Raw genomic sequence first — 26,108 nt, 5'->3', positions numbered from 1 at the left:
CTAATATGAAAAATGTGTGTTTTTGGTGGGTATACTTTTGATCACATGGTGTATACTCTGTATGAAATTGGTACTGCACATTGTAATGTATTTTGTCAAAATGATTCAGCATCTTTAACATTTCAAAAGAAGCCTACTTGGAAACAGAAATAATCCATGTTCTTGTACGTGAGCGTGAAATGTTACATTAAATTGAAGAGCACCTATTTATCAGCTATTGATATAGTTGCAGTTGTGATGTGTTTGGCAGGACATAATACTGCCTTGGACAATAAATCTCAAACTTATGTTACTTTGCCTTGAACTAAAATGAAGCAGGCAAGAAGGGATGGATTGGGGAAAATTTGAAAGAAAGGGAAGAAGTCACTTGTGATATCAGTAAGGGCACATTAGGTAAGGAATTGGAACCGTAAGTAGCATTGGGATCAATTCCACATTTCAGTTATGCTATTTTGTCTTTAGCTTACAGTGAAACAACAGTGTGAGGTGACCAGCAATCTTTATCTTTTGTTACTTTGCCGTAACTTAACTAAATTACTACTGCTTCAGAGATTGGTAAATGGGTCCACTTCACCTGCGTGTATTTGGTTTTTAGTTTTATTTTCAATTTTTGTGTTGAAATGTGCATATGGCATTTGTGGCCGGATCCCCCTTCTGGGGAATTTGGCCGCCTGGTGCACGTATTATTAGTTGATGCCTCTTTGGTGACTAACATGTTGATGGCGATAAAATGATGATGAGGACAACACACACACACACACACACACACACACACACACACACACACACACACACACACACACACACACAGACCCAAGTGGAGAAAATCTCTGACCTGCCCAGGAATCGAAACTGGGGCCCTGAGGTTGAGAAGCAGCAATGCTAACCACAAGCTGCTGACATTTTCATGTTTAAATAGTACAATAAAATATTTAATATGTCTAAAAAGAAAATATACATACAAAATTCATCATCACAAGAAAATAGGATTACAAAATGGAAAATAATAAATCTTACACTTTGTATTTGACTGTTTTATGATACTGTTCATTGATTGGCACACACTGATCTTAACATGTGTGAGCTTTTTGTATACCACGGTATTAGTCGGTGGCTTCTTGTTTTATTTTTATGCATGTATTACGTAATGGAAATGCGCATATGAATTGGTAATAAGAATACCATAATCAGCTGTCAAAAACCTCAGACATTATTGTCTTTGATGCTTTAATGAAGCGGGTTTGATTTTTATAAGAAACTATTGAAGTAGCAGAGCCATCATTCAACAACTGTCCTGCAAGGGAAATTACATGGTAAACTTCCAAATCATTTATTACCAGTGAATATAACTCAGTTGCATGAATAATGCTGGAATGTACAATAGCTGTCAGAACTTTTGTGTATGGGGAAACAAAATAACAAAAATTGATTTTTGTTAATTAGTTTTAGGGATGTGAGTGAATGGTAAAAGTATGTTTGTTACCTTCTTCACTAAGCCACTTTGAGTGTTATGTCCCATTTTGTACATTTTTAAATATTGCAATCCTTGTAGCCATTGGCGTTTGGTACAACACTGTGTGTCATCATTTAACCTTCAGATTTAAGATGCTGTGATAGGGATCGTAAAGTATTGGTTTGGTACAGCTTTGTTTGAGGAACATATTAAGCTGCAGTTTAAACAAAAACCAGTTAGGTTTACTACATCGTTAGGTTTACCACATCATTAGGTTTACCACGTCATTCTGTATCTTCACTCCAGGAACTTTCACATAGTCTATATCAGTGCCTCACTCTGAGATACAGTTCAAACTACATAACTTAAAAGCTGTAGCACTATTCTGCAAATTTTGCTGTGTGCTTAATCTCGCATGACATTGTTACTAACAGCATGTTAAACTGTGTGATTTATACTACCTAAATATTTCCATATGATCATTGTTTTCCAAATTACTCTGTTTGACAATGTGTAGAATCACTTGTTTTACATTGTTAAAGCAATACGTTTGTTTGTAGCTAAAGACAGTAGAACTGACCAATGCACCGCTGTTTCTAACATCTATAATTAATATTGTGCTTAATTTTAACCATTTCCAAATAGGAAAATACCTTGAAAGCCCACACCTGTGTGCTCTCTCTCTCTCTCTCTCTCTCTCTCTCTCTCTCTCTCTCTCTCTCTCTCTCTCTATCTATCCCTATCCCCCCTCCCCCTTCCCTCCCCCTCCCCTCCCCTCCCCTCCCCACCCCTCTCCCCCCTTACCCCCAACCCCCTGTGTGTTGTTGTTGCTTTTGTTGTTGAGTGTGTGTCTTGAGCTTCTGCATGTTTACTGTCAGTAATTCTAGCTGTTATGCAGTTGACTGTATTGTTTTGTCTCCAAGAGTAGCAGAGTTTGCATCTATTTGATTCATAAATGTGCTTCTCATACCCCGGCTCTATTTAGTACATGAACTCAGAAGTTATTTTGGATAGTGCAAGACAAATACAAGGACGGAAAAAAATCACAACACCAAAAAAATAATTAATGTAGAGTAACAAAATTTGGGGAATACATTTGTTTAGGTGACACATTCAAGTGATTAACATTGCAAGACCACAGGCTAACCTAAGCATTATATAAGTCATTGCAAACATGACATGCTGCTACATTAATAACCAGTGTAACTGTCAGAATGTTGAATGAATGCAAGCATGCAAATGTGCATGCATTGAGTTTTACAGGTGCCAGATTTCAGTTTGCAGGATGGAGTTCCATGCCTGTTGAACTTGGTCACTCAAAACAGGGACAGTTAATTCTCTTTGTGGGTGAAGTGGAGTTATCGTCTGATCATTCCCATATGTGTTTGATTGGAGACAAATTTGATGATTGAGCAGGACAAGGCAAAGTGTCAACACACTGTGGAACATGTTGGATTACAACAGCAGCATATGGGCAAGTGTTAGATTGCAGCACAACAGGTCGAATCACCAGACTTACGTACAAATTTGCAGTCAGGGTACATGAAATAACCGTGAGAGTGCTCCTACTGTCACTTGAAATCGCATCTCAGATGATAACTCCAGGTGTAGGTCCAGTGTGTCTAGCACACAGACAGGTTGGTTGCAGGTCGTCAACTGCCCTTCTCCAGTACAAGGACATCACTGGCACCAAGGCAGAACCTGATTTCATTAGAAAACACAACAGATCTCCACCCTGTTCTCCAATGAGCTCTCCTGACCCCACTGAAGACACAAATAGTGGTAGTTTGGGGTCAGTGGACTGCATGCTACAGGGTGTCTGGCTCAGAGCTGTTCTTGAAGTAACCAATTTTTAACAGTTCGTTGTGCCACTGTGGTGCCAGCTGCTGCTCAGGCTGCTGCTGCAGATGCAGTACTATGCACCAAAGCCATACGCCGAACACACTGGTCCTCCCTCTTGGTAGCGCACGTGGCTATCCAGAGCCTAGTCTTCTTGCGATCATACATTCTTGCCACCACTGCTCCAGCAGTCATGTACAGTGGCTATGTTCCTGCCAGGTCTTTCTGCAATGTCACAGAAGGAACATCCAGCTTCTCGTTCAAACTTGGTGGTATGTTGACAAAGGCATATTTGTTGCTTTAAGGCATTCTTGACTAATATCAAATCACCACATCCAGTCTCAAAGTTAACTAACTCTCATGATCGTTGTAGTGTGTATTTAAAGCAAACATGGTTTGCATCCCGTAGTAGCGCTACTAGCGCCATTCTTTTGCAACTGATGTGAAAATTGAATAGACGTCATCTTTCAGCTGTAGAAACACACCTACCAACTTTTGTATGTCACACAACTCCTCCTTGATATTGTGTGTTTTTTTCCCACCAGTGTATATGTGACAAAGTGACTCCATTTAAGAAATGAAAATCCAATGGAAATAGTTTCTTTTGTCAACTGAACATTAATAAAATTCGGTGTACTGACTTTAGTTTCATGAAAGAGTAATTGGTAATTGTGGTCTGAGTATTGTCAGAATGAAAGTATTCAGGTAAATATTGAGTAGAGTGGGTTTCGGTGTACTTGAAGATATGGCTATGTAACCAGATATTTAAATACTTCCAATATTGCCATCAATACAAAATTTGTTTTGGTTTGGTTTCATTTGGTCATACCAGTGTAGAGAGCAAATAATAATAAAAACAAACAAACTGTAATTTACAATCTTTGCTTGCTTGCGCACCCACTACCTGTGACAGCAGGTTGGCCCACATCATAATCTGCCGGATAACATGCTGACTAAAAAAATTCAGATTATTGTCAGAGAAATTGCTTCATTATGGTAATATAGTGTGGCATTTTCATTAAATAAAAGTTTAAAGAAATACTAAACCAGTTTTCCAAAATTGTATAGTATACAATAGAAGTAGTGTAAATACCTGCTACTTCTACAGATGATGAAGGGACCGAAAGATGGTGGCATAAAAGAATTTATTCAGATCATTCAGAGAGATGAAAAATCAGTTGTGATAGGGGACTCAAATTTGGTAGGAAGAAGGAGAGAAGAAAAATTAATAGGAAAACACAGACTGGAGGAAAAGAATGAAAGAGGATGCCTCCTGTTAGATTTTATCACAGATCATAATTTAATCATTATTAACATGTGGTTGTCTAGAGGAAAGAAACTTTATAGATATCAGATGGTTTCAAATACATTACGTAATGTTAAGACAAATGTTTTTGAAACAATATTCTGAATGTCAAATCACAGATGTGGGCTCTGACCATAACTTAATGGTTATGAACTGCAGATTAAAATTGAAGAAATTTCTGAAAGGTAGGAGGTTAAAGAGATGGGAGCTGGATAAGTTAAAAGACTTAGAGGTTGCCGACACTTTCAAGGGGAGCATTAGGCACTGTCTGACTGAAACAAGGTAAAGGAACATGGTAGAAAAAGAATTTGTAGCTTTGAGGGATGGTATATTGAAGGCAACAAAGGATCAAATAGGCTGAAGGACAAAGTCCAGTAGAATACCTTCAATAACACATGTTATTGAAATTATCTGATGACAGGAGGAAATATAAAAATGCAACAAATGAAGGAGGCAAAAGATAATACAGCCATAAAAAATATGAGATTGACAGAAACTGAAAAATGGCAAAACAAGAATGACTAGAAGAGAAATATGAAGCTGTAGAAGCATACATGAATACATGAGTATGGGAAAGATAGATTCCATATGTAGAATAATTAAAGAGACCTTGGAAAAAAAGAGACGCAGCTCTTTGAATATCAGGAGCTCAGAGGCAAGCTAGTACTAAGCAAAGAAGGAAAGGTTTAAAGGAATATATAGAAGGGCTGTATAAATGATAGAAGCGCTGTATAAATGAAACAAACTTGCAGATGATATCGTGGAAACAGAAGAGGAAGTAGATGAATATAAGTTGGGAAATATAATGCTGAGAGAAGAACTGTGCAAAGCACTGAAAAATCTTAGTAAAAAAAGAAGAAGAAGAAGGAATGTAAAATACAAGGGTTGGAACTTAAATAGTGGTAACTATTTATTTACAGCCCGTACAAAATAGATGTGTGTTTCAAAGTTTTACCGACCATCAAAGTAGTCACCAGCATTGTGTATAACCCGCTACCAGCAATGTGGAACTCATAGGATATCTTAGCAGTGCCAGTTGTGTTGACAGTTCGAGCGGCGCGGTCTATTGCCCGACGAATTTGTAGCAGTACTGAAGCAAATGCCGTGACGTGTTTCCCTCAGTTTAGAAATAGAGTTGAACTTGCAAGGGCTTAAGTCAGGGGAGTTTAGTAGGTGGTGTAGCACTTGCAGCCCCATCAGTCAAACTAATCAGTAACAGCTTGCACTGTACGTGCTTGAGCATTGTCCTACAAAATGATGGTCAGGTCCTGCAGAAAGTGTCATCACTTCTGTCTCTAAGCTGGTCGTAGGTTGTGTTCCAAAATTGAACAGCATAGAGACAGAAGTGATGACACTTTCTGCAGGACCCGACCATCATTTTGCAGGACAGTGCTCAAGCACATACAGTGCAAGCTGTTACTGATTTGTTTGACTGATGGGGCTGCTAAGTGCTATACCATCTACTGCACTCCCCTGAATTAAGCCCTCGTGACCGAGCGAGGTGGTGCAGTGGTTAGCACACTGGACTCGCATTCGGGAGGACGACGGTTCAATCCCGCGTCCGGCCATCCTGATTTAGGTTTTCCGTGATTTCCCTAAATCGATCCAGGCAAATGCTGGGATGGTTCCTCTGAAAGGGCACGGCCGACTTCCTTCCCTGTCCTTCCCTAATCCGATGAGACTGATGACCTCGCTGTTTGGTCTCTTCCCCCAAAAAACCGACCAACCAACCTAAGCCCTCGTGAGTTCAACTCAATTTCTAAACTGAAGGAAACACTTCAAGGTATTCATTTCAGAACTGCTACAAATTTGTCGGGCAGTAGACCGCGCTGCTCGGACTGTCAACACAACCGGCACTGCTAAGAGTGTCCTATGACTTCTACTTCACTGGTAACAGATTATGCACATTGCTGATGACTACTTTGAAGGTCAGTAAAACTTTGAAACATGTATCCATTTTGTACGAGCTGTAAATTAATAGTTGCCACTATTAAAATTCCAACCCTCGTAGTTGACATTCCCCCATAATTACACTGTGTGGCAAAAAAAGTAAGCACCCGGAAGGGGAGGAGGAAATGAAATGAAACAAAACAAAATGAAATGAAACTTCACATGGTGAGAGGGGAAGTGGTGATATTTCAGGGATTAAAAAAGCAAATAAATTTACAAAGAACTTGGCTAATACAATTGGGAAGGAGTTCATAAAGCAGGTAGAGCCTCTGCTGAAGCATGCTGGCCTACAATTGTTGTAACTGGTCCTTGATATCCTGGATACATACTGGCATTGGATGATGTCAGAGCAGATCCCACATGTGTTCTATGGGAGACATATCTGGGGATCTCACTGGCCGTTGGAGTTCCTCAGCATCATGCCGACAGGTCATAGACACGTGTGGAGGAGCATTGTCCTCTTGAAAATTGGAAGTATGATACTGTCACATGAAAAGTAACACATGAATGACAAGATACCTGTGATGTACCATTGTACCATCAGAGTTACCTCAATTACTACCAGCCATGACCTGAAGTCATATGCGATGGCTCCACACACCATGATGACAGGGGTAATACCACTGAGCCTCTTGAAAACATTGAAAGAATAGGACCTAATCCGTTGTCACCAGTATAAGTGCTGACAATGGTAATCGGGGATATGCAGTACTGTCATTCATGACTGAACACAATGTGACACCATTCATCAGCAGTCCATGTTTTTAAGTCATGGCACCACTCAAAACACAGGCATTTGTGTGTGGTGTTACCAGCAGCCTACACATGGTACGGTAATTCCCTAGTCTGGCTACTGCTAGCCTCTAGCCAGTGGTGTGGTATGATACAGAATGTTTCAGGGAAGTCCATTACTTGTTCTTATATGGCAGATACAATGTGATTGGATTATGATTTGCTTGGTGCATAATATGGTGATTCTCCTTCTGATCCGGCATTGTTGACCAGAACCTTGACAAGTATGCCTGCCCTCGCATTCCCATGTAGTCCAACATCAGTTCAACCAAACAGCCAAATGGAGAGCCCCTTTCAAACTCTGTCAGGTGCTGCATCACACAAGTACATGGCATCTCTATGTCCTTCAGTGATCATGGAACACTGGATGCTGTTCATACCCCTTATATACCCTACCAGGCCTGGTGACAACACTAAACACAAGCAACAGAAATGTATAGTAGTGGCCGTTTCTGCCTGTCACAGAGAATTGCAGCTCTAATCATTTACCTGTCTGTCGGTGTGTGTGTGTGTGTGTGTGTGTGTGTACAAAGTTACATTGACATCCTACCATATCTTTGGGAGAATATACCATGATAAAACTGTCCCCTAGTTGTGCAAGATATATGAGACAGTCAAAGTACCCTCAGACATCGAGAAGAATTTTAATTCCAGTTCCTCAGAAGGCAGATGCTGTCAGGTAGAAGTATTAATTAAGCATCAGTTTAATAGACATGATTGCAGTATATCGACATGTCTTATTTAGAGAAGAATGGAAAGACTGAGCGAAGCCAACCTCGGGGATGATCGGTTTGGGTTCAGGAGAAATGTAGGAACATGAAAGCAGTACTGACTCTAAGACTTTTCTTAGTAGATAGTCTGAAGGAAGGCGGAATTACATTTATAGCATTTGAGAAAATAGAGATGGCTTTTGACAGTGCTGACGTTGAAACTCTGGAGGTAGCAGAGATAAAATACAGGGAGTCGAAGGTTATGCACAACTTTTTCATGTACTTAACTGCAAACATAAGAGTTAAAGAAAATGAAAGGGAGGCAGCTAGTGGAAAGAGCATGAGACAGGTTTGTGATTTCTTCACAGTGTTGTTCAGTTTGTTCATTGGGCAAGCAGAAAAGGAAACAATGGGTCAATCTGAAATGGAATTAAAGATCAAAGAGAAGAAATAAAATTTTATGGTATGCCAGTGAAATTGCAATTGTCAGAGGCTGCAAAAGTCTTGGAAGATCAGTTGAAAGTCCATTGGAATCCTTTTTATTTTTATTCCAGGCAAAGGCAAATGTATATAGTTAATTCAGTCATAAACTTGACAGACAACCCAGTCCTATCATATCCACAGGTGAACAGCCATAATGTGCCTTTCTAGATTTCAAAAAGTGTATTTGATAATGTAGCACAACATCATCGTATAAAAAATATATTAATTATATGAAGTAACCTATTATTAATATAACTGTTTGAAAACATCCTTAACACATGAAGTGCAGGACGTTACGTTTGATGGTAAGCATTCGTGAGGAACAAAGGTAAAACCAGTAGAGTCAAAATTATACAGGTGCTATCCTGAACTATGTTTTGAGATAAGAAACCAATGGTCAGAAATTAATATTTAATGCAGTGTCAGATGTTGAATGAGGAATGCATTTCAGACATGTATTTGTAAATTGCTAATCTTTCATAACAAACCACGTGAAAAAAAATTTCATACTCATCTCTGATGTTCTTGCAGTTGGGTTTACAACTGTTTACAGTTCATGACTGAGTGTCAATGATGGAGAATTATGCTACAGGAACTTGTAGTCATTTATTTTGTGTATGTTGCTGCAGGATGTAATTTCAGGAAAGCCTAATGAATGTACATGCAAAAGTTTCCCAATGGGGGTGATGCCAATTGGAAGCAATGTTTGCCCTTGGATACAAATTTATGAGGACCTGGGTTCACTTAAGCCACAGAGAACTGGCTAAAGTTAATAACAAATACTTATTTGCACAGTAGAATTCAATGAGATATTGCTGGGTTTAATGGGAGAAGACTTCTAAAGCATAATATGGACACTTCAGAGAATATAGTGTGGGAAGTAAGTACTGGTGGAGCAGAAATATTTGCAATGGAGCCAAACATTTTTGAACTCGGAGATCACTTTTGTCTATGGAGTATGTGTGTTTTAATGCATGCATTGAGAACGGTGGATGTTACCTTGAACAGTTTTTGATATAACCTTTGTAGCAATAACTTGAGCTCGTCGTTACTGTTCAGCAAGACAATACACTATTGCACCAAAAGGTACAAGTTGTTTAAGTTAGCAAAAACACTATATTAATTTTCAGCCATTAGTTTATTGCCTCAAAATACTTAGATTATAATCCTTTACCATCTTTATGGTTTTGACCTAAAACTTTGAGAGACACTATGATATAAATACTCTCTCAAATAGAGTGAGCAGCTCTCTCAGGATTGTTTGCTGATTTGTCCACAGCTAACAGTAAAAGAGAGCAATTGGTGCCACAGCATTTGTAATTAACCTCTTGACTTGGTCATCTCAGATTAATATCGAGGAGCAAGCGATATGAAGTAGAGAAATATTTGAACCATTTGTAGAGAGTGTGAATGGATTGCTTTGATTTTATGGAAAATTTCCCTATAAGGATCCTGCATAAGACATTGTGACCTCTTTTTTTTTAGTAATGCTCATTAAGGCAATCTGAAGAAGGATGTTAAATGCCATAAGAACTTTTATCTGCTCATAAAGTTTGTTGAAAATGTTACTTTTCCCTTGATAAGTATTCAAATGAAACAGAGGAGTGAGTGAGTAATGATGGTACTAGGTAATCTCTGACATGCAGCACTATGTAGTTCGATCCATCCGTAAACTGAGAAGGAACCAAACTTGGAGTTTAGTATGCCTATTATAAAAGTTGTCAAATAATTATCATTTACATGCACTATACGATACAAATGTTGCATACAACCTTACATTTCAATAGAGAAGTGGTAAAGTGCCAGACTACTAATCCAGTGGTCGTGGGTTTGCTCCCTGGTCATTTTTAGTTTTTTGATCTATCACTTATCACTTCTTTCACCCCTGGCAATGTTTGTCGATGTGAAAAATGCCAAGTTGCACTACGGTTCAGAATCGTTGTTAAACTGTGGGTCACCCTTCAAAACAATCCGTGGTTTGTTGGCTGCCTCACTTTAGATGGTGGAACGCAACAAATGGGTTTGGAGCACAGAGTGTAGTTCGGTTCACTATCTGAAAATAACTTCCAGCACTGGTCTTTAAACAAATTTAATAAATAGCAAATTTGGGAGTTCTGTAAAAATTTCAAGTATAAGTGGTGTGATTCACTCGATTTGCTTCGATTTAACCAAGGAGACAAAACTAGAGTTTATTGTGCGGCATCTCTCCTTGCCATTCTGGAAAAGCCAACAAGTACCCATAAAGAGTAGTAGGAGCTCCTTGACTAGATATCTGTTAGAGGCACAGTTTCTTCAGAAATCAATGACGCAGATACACCAGTGGAAAAAAATCGCAACACCAAGGAGTTGGTGCGACATAAACAAAAGTTGGTAAGTGTGTCTCCACATCTGAAAGATGATGTCTGTTCAGATTTCATGCCAGTCAAATAAGAGCATCACTACGAGGATGCAAATCAAATTTGCTTTAAATACACCCTGTAATGGTCGGGAGCATTGATTATCTTAGAGATCGGATGTGGTGAGTTGGTATCAGTCGAGAATATCTTTAAGGTGACAGAGAGGCAATTATCAACATACCACTGAGTTTGTGCGAGGCTGTGTAATAGGACTACAAGAAACTGGATGTTCCGTGTGTGATACTGCAGAAAGAACTGGCAGGAACGTAGGTACTGTACGTGATTGCTGGCAGCAGTGGTCACGAGAATGTACGGTCACAAGAAGACTGGGCTCAGGATGTGGCATGAGAGGGAAGACCATTGCGTTCAGCGTATGGCTCTGGTGCATCGTAATGTGTCTGCAGCAGCAGCTGGTACCACAGTGACACAATGAACTGTTAAAAATTGGTTACTTCAGGAACATCTCTGAGACACACATCCTTCAGCATGTAGTCCACTGACTCCAAACACCAACGTTTCTGACTTCAGTGGTGTCAAGCAAGAGCTCATTGGAGAGCAGGCTGGAGGTCTATTGTGTTTTCTGATGAAATCTGGTTCTGTCTCGGTGCAAGTGATGTCCTAGTGTCGGTTAGGAGAAGGCCAGTTGGAGGCGTGCAGCCAACCTGCTTTTGTGCTAGACGCACTGAACCTACACTTGGAGTTATCATCTAGGGCGGTCGAACTTCCCCCGCGTGGGGCCTCCCGGCCAACATTGCCGTACGATCATTTCGTTTCATCTAGGGTGTGATTTTGTATGACGGCAGGAGCACTCTCATAGTTATCTCACGTACATTGACTGCAAATTTGTATGTTAGTCTGGTGATACAACCTGTTGCGCTGCCATTCACAAGCAGCATTCCGGGGGGTGTTTTCTGACAGGATAACGCTCACCCACATACCGCTGTTGTAACCCAACGTGCTCTACGGAGTGTCTAACGTATCGCCTCGGCTTGCTCGACCACCAGATCTGTCTCCAATTGAGCACATATGGGACATTATCAGATGACAACACCAGCATCATCCACAAACAGCTCTAATCGTCCATGTATTGACTGACCGAGTACAACAGGCACGAATGTCTATCCCACAAACTGACATCCAGCAACTGTACAACACAATGCATTCATGTTCGTCTTTAACATTATGGAGGTTACACTAGTTATTAATGTACCAGCACTTCGCATTTGCAGTGCCTTATCTCGCACTTACGTTAACCTGTGATCTTGCAGTTACTCACTTAAATGTGTAGATAGACGACTGTATTCCCAAAATTTCATTACTGTACATTTATTGTTTTTTGGTGTTGCGATTTTTTTCCCTTCAGTGTATTTTGTGTCTTTTGGCTTCCAGTGCTTCACACTGGAAGATTAAATGTGGTACAGTTTCATTCCCTGTACCGCGTAGTCTGCACTTAGCGCCTTTTTTTGTCTATACCCATTGTGTGCAGGTGTTTCCTGAAGTTCTCATGGCCAGTCATTAGACCTACCGTGAGTTTAATGTACCCCCTGTTCGAGCCCATGATTACAGAACTTCTCTTAAAACACAGTTTTCAGCATCATTAGTTTGCCATACTTTTGTTTTTGGGTTTCAGTCCAATATTTTACATGCTAACTCCTGATCCAGGTATGTAGTTTAGATTTTACCATGGCCTAGTGATGATTAAAACAGGTCCCGGCCCAACGAATGGAGTCATCACCCCTGCCCTGGCCAACTTATCAGCTTGTTCATTACCACTAATTCCTTCATGACCAGGGACCCACAGAATGTTTACTTCATTGCTTTCTCTCTGAGTCACGAAGGTTTTGTGGCATTATGCGATGATCTTTGATCTTATTGAAGAGGCTGATCCAGATTTCAGAGCTACTTGGCTCTCAAAAATGAATGTACATGCAGTGATCCTTGTAACACCCATGGAAATTCTGAAGGTGAATGCATGCCTCCACCTGGAATACCGTAGCCAGATTCTGTAGAAAGATTGTGGTCTCCAGTTGAGACCGCACTCTGTATGCCCTGGCTCAGCACCCTGGTCTGTTTTTTACCTGTCAGTAAAACAGACTAAATCACCCGAACAGTGCTTTGTTTCTTTCTTCAACTGTTCCCTAATTCCTAAGGTGTCATTGTGAGATTTATTGAAGCAGCTGGAAATTATTATATATTCAGCAGGAATTTCTCCGATCATTCCTATGTTTTCTACATTCATTATATTAGTGTAGGATTCTAAAAACCATAAGAATTTCCAGTTTTTACTCTGTATGTTCCTGCTGCATCCTACATTGTAACCCAAAGATGTAATTGGGGTGTGGCCAGTGTGGTCTCCAACTCACCAGTGGGAGTGCTGCTAATTCCATCCCTTATAACTAGGCAGGCCAATCTGTACATCTTCTTGAGCTCCTTATCTGTCACCTTCTGCTCTTCTTCATTCCCCACCACACTGTAGCCCCATAAATTATCGTAGGTATTATTACAGAGGTGCAAAATCAGTGCATGCTCTGGGGTCTACGACCCCCCCCCCCCTTTTCTTCCCCCTACATTTGCTCATAGCGGACACACCTTTCACCTAAGAAGATGCATCCTTTATTCACGTAAGGGGTCCGTGTTAGTTTCACATCGAGCATTATCCCCAGATACTTTACTACCCTCTCTACTTGTAAAATTTCATCAAAGAGCTTAAGATTCCAATGACTGTCCTGGATATGCTTCCTTGTGAGCAGTACAACAATAGTTTCCCACCCTTAGATCCCATATCCTACACCAGTTTTTCGCAACGTTCAGATTGCATTGTGCCAGTGTTGTTACAATACTTGCATATTTGCCAAGTATTCCCATGGCTAAATTGTGTGGGTACACTTGGCAAAAACAGTCTTTAGCATTTAGCTCCGTAATAAGCTCATCCACCAGTAGTGGTGACAAGACCCCACCTTTCGGACAACCTCTTATGGTGTCGATCACCATTTTCACAGTCATCATGGTAGTTTCTATCCTTCACGTACTCAACATGGCCATTATCTATCTAAATATAGTGCTCTTGATGCCATACACTTTTCCAACGATAATCATGGATTCAAAGATTGGGTTGCTGAATGCCCACTCAATATCCAGGAAGCTGCAGAGTGCTATTTCCTGATAGTATACCTTTCCAACAAGTTGATGAAGTGCTGTTTCACATGATTTACCTGACTGATATGCACAGTGTTTCCATGTAAAGGAACCTCAGTTAACATCCTTTCCCTAATGTGCACACTAATCTGTTTTTCTAATGTCCTTGGAATAAAGCAGGACAGACTGATTAATCCTATTTCCTTAACTTTGGTGTGATCAAGTCTCACTGCCTTTGGAATGAAAGCAACCTTCACTGTTCTCAAAGCATTAGGAGTGACTCCTACAGATAAATTGACTGTAAATGGTCTGCATAGGAGTCTGATTAATCATTCTCCTGTCTGTTGCAGCAGAGCTGTTAAGATATGATCTGGACCTGGTGACTTGAACGGTTGAAATGTTTCCATCACCCACCAAATTTTCTCAAAATACACAGGTTTCTTAACAGATTCCCAGTTCTCCCATTGATTATTTATAAACCAGTACCTCACAGGGGCTGTATTATTGTCTGAACCAACTTCGAGAGTGCAGTGGGGGAATTGTTGATTTGGGGGAGGGGACCAAACAGTGATGTCATCGGTCCCGTAGGGGAGTGATGAGCACTTCCAGTGTCTCACGTGCTGACTTAGTATACTCACCATTGTCCCTCCTTAGTATGCCTCCTATATTTCTTGGTAACATGCAATAGATTGTGTGAAATCTTCTCTGGCAGCTGCGCCTCCACCCCTTCACAGAATACCTTCTGGGATGATTGTTTCACTTGCTTGACAGCAAGATTGTATTTGGCAAGGGCTTCTTGCTATTTTGCCCATTGTCGTTTCCTTCTTGCAAAGTTAAACACTCTTCTTATGTACATTCTTTGCAATGCCAGATTCTCATTCCAGCATGGTACATTCCTGTTTATATACTTATTGATGATCGGACAGTGTCCTAAATACAAGGTTATGATGTCAGCTATTACTTCATCTGTCAATTCCTGTAAGTCTACTGGATTTCTTATTGAAGTTTTAACTTCACATATACAGCTATTTCCTATCTGAATTCCAGTTGATCTTTCTAGGGAACCGTACTTGTAGGCTTTAGTCTGTTTAACACCCATTTCCAGGTTAAACATAATGTACATATGGCCAGACTAGGATAGTTCCATTGCCACATGTCATTGGTTGATGTAGCTACCTATTAAGGTAGCCCCAAAATTTATGTGAATTACTTTTTCTCTTCTACTGTTGAAGGTAGATTTCTTACCCACAGTCAAGATCTCTAGGTTGCTGTTTGACAGGTATTCATGTAGGTACTCAACTCTGCTGTTGGTGTTGCTATTTCCCCACATTAGGTTTTGGCTACTGTCATCACAATAAAGAAGTAGTTGTTCATTCAGCTTCAAGCAGCTGTCTTTTCAGTCTTGTCACTTTCTGGAGTGTAGAAGCACTGTCCTTGTAAGGGACGTATGCTGAGGACAATACCATTTCCCTTGTGCTCCCTTACTTACGCTGCTCCATTGTGATGGTCACTAAGCCCAAGGACAGTTCACCGTTGGTATGAATGAAATTCCATTTGTAACAAAAATGGATATTCTGGGGATTTTTAGATTAGTTGCAAAGTCAACTTACTTTCAGTTCCTCCAAAACCTGATATGGCCTTTTTATACAAATAGGATCCTTTGACTAGGGCCACACCCACATCCTGTCTTCCCAGAACATGACTGTTGCCCTCTTACTGTGCTGCAGATTTATCTGCAATACTTCCAGCCACCAGCTTGCCACCATTATCACCTTTGATGTCATTAATCACACTGACAGTCACCTGTGAGAGCTCTAAATACAGTTTTAGGTCTTGCTCCGCATTACCTTCAGGGATGTCTCTTAGATTTTTCCCAGAAGGGTGTGGTCATCAGTTCCAACCTTGTGATTAATGGTCCTGTGGCCCTCTGTCAAGACTTTATGGTTCTGAATTGGTACTTTCTCTAATAGCTTGTCTGGGGGAACATCCTTAAGTAGTTTTGGTACCCAGTTTGATATTGTAGCGTTCTTGACTGTTCATCAGATGTCTTGACCAGCAACTTCGCCTCAGCCCATGGAGCTATCTTGAGCAACATCTCATTCAGCCAGTCCACTGCCCCCATTACCTCATGTACAAATATTAGAGCACCTATATCCAGATAGACCAGTCCTAGCCAAGATTTCCACTTAAGGAACACGCTATCGCTCTGTGAACGCAGCTGAGTATGCTCAGCGCTCTGGCTTCTGCCACCACTGCACTATTTGAGCAGCTGTGTGACTGAGACAACTATAACTGAAGGTTGTACACATGGGAAACTTAGGAAGATGTGTTTGCAACACAGTGTGATCACTTCTAAGAGGTGAATATTGCAACATACTGTCACAAGCGGCATTTTATCACTATTGTGTATTGTCAACTTTTTATTTTTCTCTCAAAGCAATAAATTTACTACCTAAGTCAGACAGTACATTAGACATTGCTAATACAGTGAGCAGATGTATGAAAGCCTTTACATACAGGCATTTAACATTAAGTTATGATATTTACAAATTGATAGGCATTTCAATTTTAGAGTAAGGTGTAATTTATCTGGAACTGTGGTTCATTATACAGTTAAATATATGGACATACTGCAGATTAAAGTCTATTAATTTATCAAATGTTTCCCAATTCATAATAGAAAAAAAGTTCATACACATACATTGAACCAAACATGGAAATAATATAAGCAGCTTCTCTGTGCAGTTGAGGATACTGTTCTTGGTGTAACATTCTGTTAGTCTTGTAAATTTCATGCATTGGAGAAACAGGTCATTGAGCCAGGTACTACACTGTAAGTCTATTAGCTCAAGTTAGAAGTAATGAAGTACATCAGCAGTCAAAAGTGATAATGGTCTGACAAATCTATCAAAATCAGTGTTCGCGCAAAGTCTTGGAATCTGTTTGGGAACTCATGGTGATACGTTTTAATTATTGAAATGTAATCTGTTATATCTGGTCCACAAATGACTACCTTGTACTCTGGTAAATGTTCAGCTGATGAACTTGAAGCTGATTTTTCCATTGTTAGCAAACTGTGACAAGCCAGCTGCCTTGCTCTAGCAGTGTCTGGCTGTAGCCTTTCCTTGTTCCTCCTTACCCTCAGCCCAAATCACCGCTGCTCTCGGAGCACTAGGCAGGCGTGCAGCTGGAACATTTGTGGAACTCTGTTTGGCCAGGCCTGAAATAAACCCTTTTGAATTTGGAGCTTTGATGTGTATCCTCCACAATTTTTTCCAAAATAGGCCATCTGTACTAGCTCCTCCTGCTGTAAGGTGATGCTAACAGGAGGGTAGTTTTGTGGAACAACTGTCTTACTAAAATCCAAGACTACAGTACTATAGTACTGATTCCCTGTTTTCTGCCTCAGCTTTTCATGATTGTATTTCTTCTGTGAATTTGGAATAACACACCCTTGCTACCTGTCATAGAGGTCGAAGGAACCTGTTTATCCCTTTCACTTCGAGACAGTGTTTTCTTTGGGATATTAAATTAAAGATCTTTTAGTTCCCTCCATATGTTTATAGGAAGCCATTCGTTTCTGTCCTTTTCTCTTTGTTCTCTAAGAAGTTTCCTCCCCTGTACCCCAGACAAGGCAGATCTGGTTCCTCCCCTGATCCAGTTGTCGAAACACCTTCAGTTGGCTCGGCACATGATGCCTGGGTGTTTAAGGTCTCTTGAAGGTTAAATCCCTAAGTTTGTTTTTCTACTATGCTATCCACTTTGGTCACATGAGTATAGGGGATATATGTTGGTCCACACTAGCAAGCCCCATGTTGGGTAAGGCTAATTACTCAGAGAGGTCGCCCGGTATCCCTAAGGCTCTGTTCATGCATGATACATCATCCAGTGTGCCACACACCCTTTGGAATTGGTCATGTCACACTTTGGGTTGGAAGTGTGCTTTCATTTTGTCCCAATTGTTCCATCCGATACACATTTTCATGTGAATCAGATGGTCAAAGAGGGAGTGCTTATCCACATCACCTCAGAAAGGATCTACTTTTGCATGGAGACAAGCTCCCCAGATAAAAGCAGGAAGCACTAATGAAGAGGTGATTCACTTAATACCGCAATAGATAGATAAATAATTATTAATAGGATAGACCACTTCTCACCTTCAAAATTAAGTGTTAGATGATGATTCATTATATAAGTAGCAGTGCTTGCCAGACTTCTTAATACATTTTCAAAGTTGGAATAATAAACATTAATGAACACACATCTGGTTCCATAACGCCACTGTCACTAGCAGTAGCACTGGTGTACTGGCTCCATATGCCACTGTCATTAGCAGTAGCATTGCTATATTAGGGACAGGATTGAAATGCAGGACAGCTGTCATAGGTAGTTGGATTCAGAAGTTGTTCCGTACATACACTAGTGTATAAAGTGGACAGGAAGAAGGAAGCCAGTTATAAAATTAACAAACAGAAAGAAAGTTGTCAAGGAAAGATAAAACAAACTATAGAACAAGATAGTAAAGTAAGGATAAGGAGTATTAGGAAGCTTAGAAGGGGCTAAATGCCACAAGACTTGAGAAGGAAGAGAGAAATGCAAGAGTAAGTGTAAGCGTGACTTGGGGCTAGTGAAGTGAAAATAGGAGCAACGGATGTTTAGGCTATTGGAATTGCAGGAACTTTGGATGTGCTGGATGAACAGACAGGAGCTGATGATTTGGGAGGATCCCTCTTCCATACACTTTTTCTACTCACAAAATTTACTTCCCATTAACAATTGTGTTCTCAGTTATCAAATGTTCAGTTACAATTGATTTTATAGTTACCAGATTTCATCATTAGGCACCTCAGCAGATGCTATTAAATCAGCAATGTCACAAGTTCTTGCTCAACAGGATTATTGTATATAACATTCAGTATATTAGACGCACATAAGAATTTTTCTCATATACTGCTCAAGAGAACAACTTCATCTTTATTGTGGCATAATTACTATGATGCTGAATGTCAGCATATCTAATGTATTCGATGTTATATACGATATTTCTTCAAAGCAAGTACTTGTGACATTGATTATGGTAGCTACTCTAAGAGGCATGTTGATGAAGTTCATGGACTTTGAAATTGATTATGTTTGCATATATATTCATCAGGCTCAAAGCTGTTAATGAGGAATTTTTTTAATAAAAGTAAGTTAATAATATTACAGCTGAGCAAATCTGGTACACCATTCAATAGAGGCTCATACAATGAAACCAGTCCTAAAACCAGGAATGCTGCGTCTTCATAAATTTGCTCAGTTGTGCTTGATCTTCCCACTCCAAAGAAGAATGAGAGTTAAGTCAGTGTCCACCACGTTGTATGTCCTCATTTCACATTCAGCACTTTCTTTTTAATGAGATTGTTGTCTCAGTCATTATTTTATATCATACATGCTTTTCCATTATCATAATTTATTCAGTAATAAGAGAAAATGTGGGTGCGGGCATCCAAAGCCAATGTCATCTTCGATAAAATGTGTATGGATGTGTGACTGCACTGTCTTGTGGCTTATAAAACCAACGGTTTGGCAACTGTTATTAGTATGCCTCATTAGGACAACGTATCAACTACTGAGTATGTGCCGCATTCAGATCTTACACAGTATAATTGCATCCTGCTCATAGACTCAGTTTATCAGGAACATCACTGAACTCTTATTTCGATTGGGTAGCAGCGGTGGGGACTTTCAGCTGATGTCATAGACGCGAGGTTTGTGTAACTTTGATTTTGTTGCTGCTTGTGCTTTGGTTGTGTCTCACCCTCCTTTTAGTTTTATTTTGTGATTCCATAATACTGTATATTGTTCTGCCATCGGGCTTTCTATACACTTCCGCTCTGATAACGGAAAGTGCTCCATTCTCTTCAATTTCAACTGTGTATTGGATCTTGGCATGCTGTCAAAAAAATGGCTCTGAGCATTATGGGACTTAACATCTGAGGTCATCAGTGCCCTAGAACTTAGAACTACTTAAACTGAACTAACCTAAGGACATCACACACATCCATGCCCGAGGCAGGATTCAAACCTGCGACCGTAGCAGTCGCGTGGTTCCGGACTGAAGCGCCTAGAACCACTCAGCCACTGTGGCCGGCTGTCATGCTGTCAATTGAGGTTGAGGTGGAAGTTATGAAGTGTCTCCTTACCTTATGTACAGATGACAATAGTCATCTCTGTACTAAAGCTAATATTTGGGGCAGAACAATGCAGACTGGAGCTCTTGATTCTTTGAACACTTCCATAAATATGTCTGCTTCAACTGGCTAGAGTGGAGATCCCTTAATTACACCATCCATCTGCTCATAAAACTTCCCTTACAATCTGGAGTACATGGTCACTAAACACTGTTGCATGAATTCAGAGTTATCGGGTACCCCACGTTGATGTGGAATGTTGATGGTCTCCTTATCTGTTACTTTTTTTAATAAGGACTTGACGTTGAAGCTCACCATAAGGTTTATTGATAGTATTCACTCGTCTTTTAAAAGTGCAATGAAGTGGATGGAGTTCCTGATGGATGACTGTGTGGCCTATCAAATGCCACCACCTCTGAGTCAGAATTTTAGCCAGGAAATGGGTCGATGAATTTGTTCCATTGACTATGGCTCTTAGGGGTAAGTTTCTTTGTGTACCTTGAGTACTGTTAGAATCTGCGCCATGAGTCTTCTTGCCATGTGAAATTCAATTCTAGAGTCCAAAAGCAGGCTGTGTGTCTTTTGATTATTCTGGCCGTCTGATCTCCCCCAAGTTCCTTACAAATGGGTCCACTAAGTCCTGCATTCTGTTGCTGTAATGTCATGCGCATGACAATGATGGTATTTCTCTTTTCTCCTTGTATAACAACTATGTCACAGTTGTTTTTCAGCTCCATGTTGACTTTTCATTTTTCCATTGTGATGTTTGCTTTCGGTGGATTTACACAATTAAGGATCCTCAAAGTGTCTTGCGTAACTTGGTAAAAAAACTTCCTAAAGCCAAGATTGCCTACATATTTCTTTATTTTCAGCAATCGGTTTTGACAGACTTTGCTGTGATCTTCAGGTTTTCAAATTTTTTTAAAAAAAATGTATGCAAGAGAGTTGGAACCTCATGCCAAGTTCTCATGTTAGTGGATAAAATGTAGCAACTTATGCAAAGGTTTGTCAACAATAAAACATTTACAATCATAAAGCAACTTGTGTATGTGGCCATGTCCATACATGTAATGCTCACAGATGATTTTTACATCAGAAAAATCACAATATAAAATAACAATATTATCAGAAGGAAAGTTGCTACTCACCATATACTCACTGAATCACAGATAAGCACTACAAAAAGACTCACAATTAAAGCTTTCAGCCATTACGGCCTTTTTCAACACACACACACACACACACACACACACACACACACACACACACACACACAAAAACTGCAGTCTCAGACAACTGAAACCACAGTGTCATTTCTGTTGCCTGAGACTGCAGTCGTGCGTGTGTGTGTGTGTGTGTGTGTGTGTGTGTGTGTGTGTGTGTGTGTCTATTGTTGGTGAAGGCCTTAATGGCCAAAAGCTTTAATTGTGAGTGTCTCTTTGTTGTGCCTATCTGTGACTCAGTATCTCCATCTCCGCTATATGGTGAGTAGCAAATTTCCGTCTCAAAATATTGTTATAATATACAATAAAATGCATAGTAGCACATCTGTTTAGTTAGCTTGACATGTTCCATTTACTGCTGATCCACCTTAGATGGCATTATGGTGGAATCCTGAACGCATTTTTAAACAGAATTTTTGAAGATCTGAAGATAACAGCAAGGTCTGTCAAAACTGATTGTTGAAAATAAAGGAAAGTATATGTGATCTTGGCTTTAGAATTTTCTTTTTTACCAAGTAAAACAGATCAGTCCTCATTTCCCAACATGATAAAAATCAGTTGTCTTACCCAATGTTTTCTTCGTTGACTCTTGGCAACTAATGTAACAAAGCTTTTGCTGGTTTAATAATATTTTCTTTTGGAACATATTTAGGTGCAATGGTAAAATTTGTCTATTTGGCCAGGACTTTTATACTGACATTACTAAGAGTATGGCTTGGAAAGTTGACCACCATCCAATGCTTTTCAGCAGTAGATGATAACACAGGAAGGCCTATATCTGAAGTGTTGAACTACTATGTCTATCTGTTGGAGATACTGTCACTTGATTGGGTAGCTTGTTGGTTGGTGAACCTGTCACCGTTATCTCGGACCACTGCTTCCAATTTTCTGGCAAGGAAAAGTAGCATCTGAATCAGTCTCCTGTTGTTGACCTCGAAGTTGTAGCATGTATTATGAATATTTCCATGCAGCAATGCTTTACTGCCTTGGAGACCTTTTTCGATGTTAATGGGTCCATCAGCTGAAGGAATTTAGCTACAGTGTCCATATCCCAGCATCTTTTCAAGAAAGTGAGGCTATTCAGTGATTTGCATCTCTTTACCCTCTACAATTTCAGCTGCTGAATGTGTGTGTGTGTGTGTGTGAGAGAGAGAGAGAGAGAGAGAGAGAGAGAGAGAGAGAGAGAGAGAGAGAAGATTGTTCCAAAAGAAGCTTTATGATGTTTGCTAAAAGTACATTGTGGCCAGTGGAGATTATTTGAGAGAAATAAAAGTATGTTGATAATTTTTTCTTATCTTCTTTTAATATCATTTATTAATATTTTAGAAACATGATTTTTATTTTTATTATTAACGAGTTTGGTCACTGAAAAATTTATTTTGTTTCTTATTTTATATATACATTCACCATTTTTCATTTATTTCACCCCTTCTTCACTGTAGATGGTATCTATATTTGACTGTCCTCACTTGAGGGTTAATCAGAATTTATTTTTTGGGATTTGTAAATTATAGGTCAACTAAATCAGAGAAGCTTTATCCGTCCATGCTGCAGCGCTCTGAAGAAATTGAACCCTACTACTGTGTTCCTCTTGGAGCCTCACAGCCAACTAGCCCCACTCCCAGCCAAGTTTCTCAAGGAACTCCTTCGAGGTAAATACCTGTCTCTCTGTGTTTTTAAATGTTTCCATCATTCATTGTTGGCCAGCAGTTGTATGTTACAGTGGTTGTGTATTTTATAGTTTGAAAATAACTTATTATTAGAAACAACAGACACTAAACAAAGTACTGCAAGGATTGTAGTTTTCAGTTTTATCCAAGACTTATTACTTGTTCACACAGTATGAGCTGAGCAAGTATCTTCCATAACACTTTGTTGAATGTGTCAGAAATGTTTCGTAAAATCAACACAGTACGCAGTGTAAAATCACGTTTTCTATTTAATTGCATCATTGAAAAATATATGGATAAATGAATAAGAAAAGGAAACAGCTAATGTTATTTACTCTAAAGGGATAAAATGCTGCCTGATTGACATATAAAAAAATCAGTATCTATAACTTGTTCATATTGGCCCATGCACTACAGTACATTCAGGTTTACCTTTGTGGTAGAGCACCAGTTGTTTAAGTAGAAAATCTCCAGTGCACTGCTCACTACCCATGTTTTGGAAACATGAGTTTCACAAAAATGATTGCAGAAAATACCCGAGTAGGAATCTTCAACAACTTGCTGTTAACATCATTAATTTTACTGACAGTGAGAACAAGAAAGATGTAATAATGCCGACAGAAAAAGTAACATGAAGTATAAGCAAATATTGACAATCTGAGGTTAAGTGAGTGAGTGCTAAGTGGAGCTGGGTTTAGGTGTATATCCCAAAGCAGAATAAGTAAAGCACACACATTCCAGTCAATGAAGGAAAATTGGAGGAAAAAAAAATTCATGTAGTTGGGAATTTTTGTACAGTGATAGGAGGGAGTGCGAGAAACAACATACTGAAAGCCCTGACCAGTGGAGGGGGAGGGGAGTGTTTTAAAGCCCACTTTATATTTTTCTTGAATAACTCAAAAACCCTCGCTTGTAGTGAAAATGTTTCCCAATACAAGATTAAACCATTTTAAATTTCCTACAAAATGATCTCTTTCATTTTTATCGAGGACCAGTAGTTTCTGCATTGCAGGGGATGGAAAAATAGCAGATTATTAAAAATAATGTTTTAATTTTATTTTGTTTGTTGTTAAATGGATTTGTTTAAGAACAAATATTAAAATAATGAGTGTGTTTACTGCATCTAATTGCAGTAGAGCCAATATTAAGGGAAAAATTGTGTAACAGAGTGGTAGAAGGTCAGTGGGATAGAAGCTTGAGGTGAGACAAGGTAGGTAACTGGATTGTGGACATGCACTTGTCTGCTTCATAGGTCTGTAAACTGAAGAGTGAGCAGACAGTTCCCCATTCTGCTTACCACAGTATATCACAAGAAGCAACTACAGGGTGTTTCACAAACTTATACTGACTCTTTCACAGCTCGCTATGTGAATCACTGCAACAAAGCGTGCAGACATGCCCAGGTTGTGTTTATTTTCCTCAGAGCCCATTAACACTGTTATAACGCCAAGTTTAACACATATATTTCAGAACGACACAACACATATAAGTCACAGAGTAAGTTGACAAGCAAGACATGTGTACACGTTAGCATTCGAATGAGCACTGAGTCCCAGTCTAGCGGCCGCTGCTCGGCTGGCCGCTTAAGTGGCGCAGCTGCTGCATGGCTGGCAAACAGCGCCGCACGTAGAGGACGTGCGTAATTGCGTGGCGGCGCTTTGAATGATCAGCGAGTCACAACACTTTTCCCCCCTTTGAAATTGTTGCACTGGTCCTGATGGAGGTGTCCTGGAGATGGCTAACATCCATAGGTGTTGTTTGACTCACTGTAAAGTCTCGAGGAGGAGGCTTCCCGTATGGACGGAAGTGTCCCCGATGATAACGGGTCGAGATGACAGGAGACGTAGGGGTCGAATCTGCTGGGTCCCCATGCACCAATCTGCCCATTGCGGCAAGTCCAGTTGATATAACGGGAGACATGGGCGATGTGTCGGCGTCCGTTGGAGGAGGAGGCGAGTAGATTGGTTCTGACAGAGGATGGTTATCTGGTTCCTGCATGGGCACATCTCCTGGTGGCATCAGTTCTTGTGCTGGCATCGCGATGACGGTGAGAGGGCTGCGTTGTGAGTATTGAGAGACGCCAAGATCCCGAGCGTCAGGTAGAGCCGAAGGTGGTGTAGCAGCATTCGGAACAGGCGTTGCCGGCATACGAGGCCGAAGCTGGTCCGAATGACGCACTGCAACACCCGTGTCCGTCTGGATTTCATACAGGCGTCGGCCACGGTGTCGTAAGATGCGGCCCGGACTCCATTTTGGCCACCTGCCATATCCCTGTACCCAGACGAGGTCGTCGGCGGTGAACCGGCCAAGTGAAGGCACCCGCGGCCGTGAGGTGGAAGGCCGCTGAAGATGAAGTAGCGTGCGGGGCTGTCGGCCATGTAAGAGCTCAACCGGGCTGTGGTCGCCCATGGGGTGAAACGGTAAGACGCCAGAAACTGGAGAAGCGCATCATCAGCAGCAGAAGAAGTCGGAGAAGTTTCCGCATCTGAGCCTTAAATGTGCGGACCAGTCGTTCAGCCTCACCGTTTGATTGTAGATGGAACGGCGGCGCCGTGACATGCATAACGCCGTGATGAGCACAAAAATCCGCAAATTCGGAAGAGGCAAATTGCGGACCATTATCAGTAACAAGAGTAGAGGGGAGGCCTTCCAAAGAAAAAATGCGGGCGAGAGCACTGGTGGTTCCTGCGGTGGTAGGCGACGTGCAACGGACAATGAAAGGAAAGTTAGAGTAGGTGTCAATTACGAGGAGCCAATAAGTACCTAAAAAGGGTCCCGCAAAGTCAGCATGAATGCGCTCCCAGGGCATCTCAGGCGAAGGCCACAGTGACAAAGATGACTTCGGGGCAGCGGCCTGTGACGCACAAGGGCCACAGGCAGCGACCATGTGTGCAATTTCAGAGTTGATGCCAGGCCAGTACACATGACGGCGCGCCAGAGATTTTGTGCGAGAGACACCCCAGTGCCCTTGGTGAAGG

General features: G+C 40.6%; 1 protein-coding gene across 3 annotated transcripts in view; it reads left to right on the top strand.

Moving 5' to 3' along the window:
- The window catches only part of LOC124721352 (protein sickie), a 242,547-nt gene that overhangs the window by 118,733 nt on the left and 97,706 nt on the right, over positions 1-26,108 (top strand). For all 3 annotated transcript variants that reach the window (XM_047246278.1, XM_047246277.1, XM_047246276.1), the window contains one exon: positions 22,975-23,112. In XM_047246278.1, coding sequence (XP_047102234.1) covers positions 22,975-23,112 — 138 coding nt within the window. The remainder of the gene's footprint in view (positions 1-22,974; positions 23,113-26,108) is intronic.

This window comes from Schistocerca piceifrons, chromosome X, assembly GCF_021461385.2.
Source record: "Schistocerca piceifrons isolate TAMUIC-IGC-003096 chromosome X, iqSchPice1.1, whole genome shotgun sequence".
Classification (NCBI taxonomy): domain Eukaryota; kingdom Metazoa; phylum Arthropoda; class Insecta; order Orthoptera; family Acrididae; genus Schistocerca; species Schistocerca piceifrons.
This window is presented reverse-complemented; position numbering and strand designations above follow the sequence as displayed.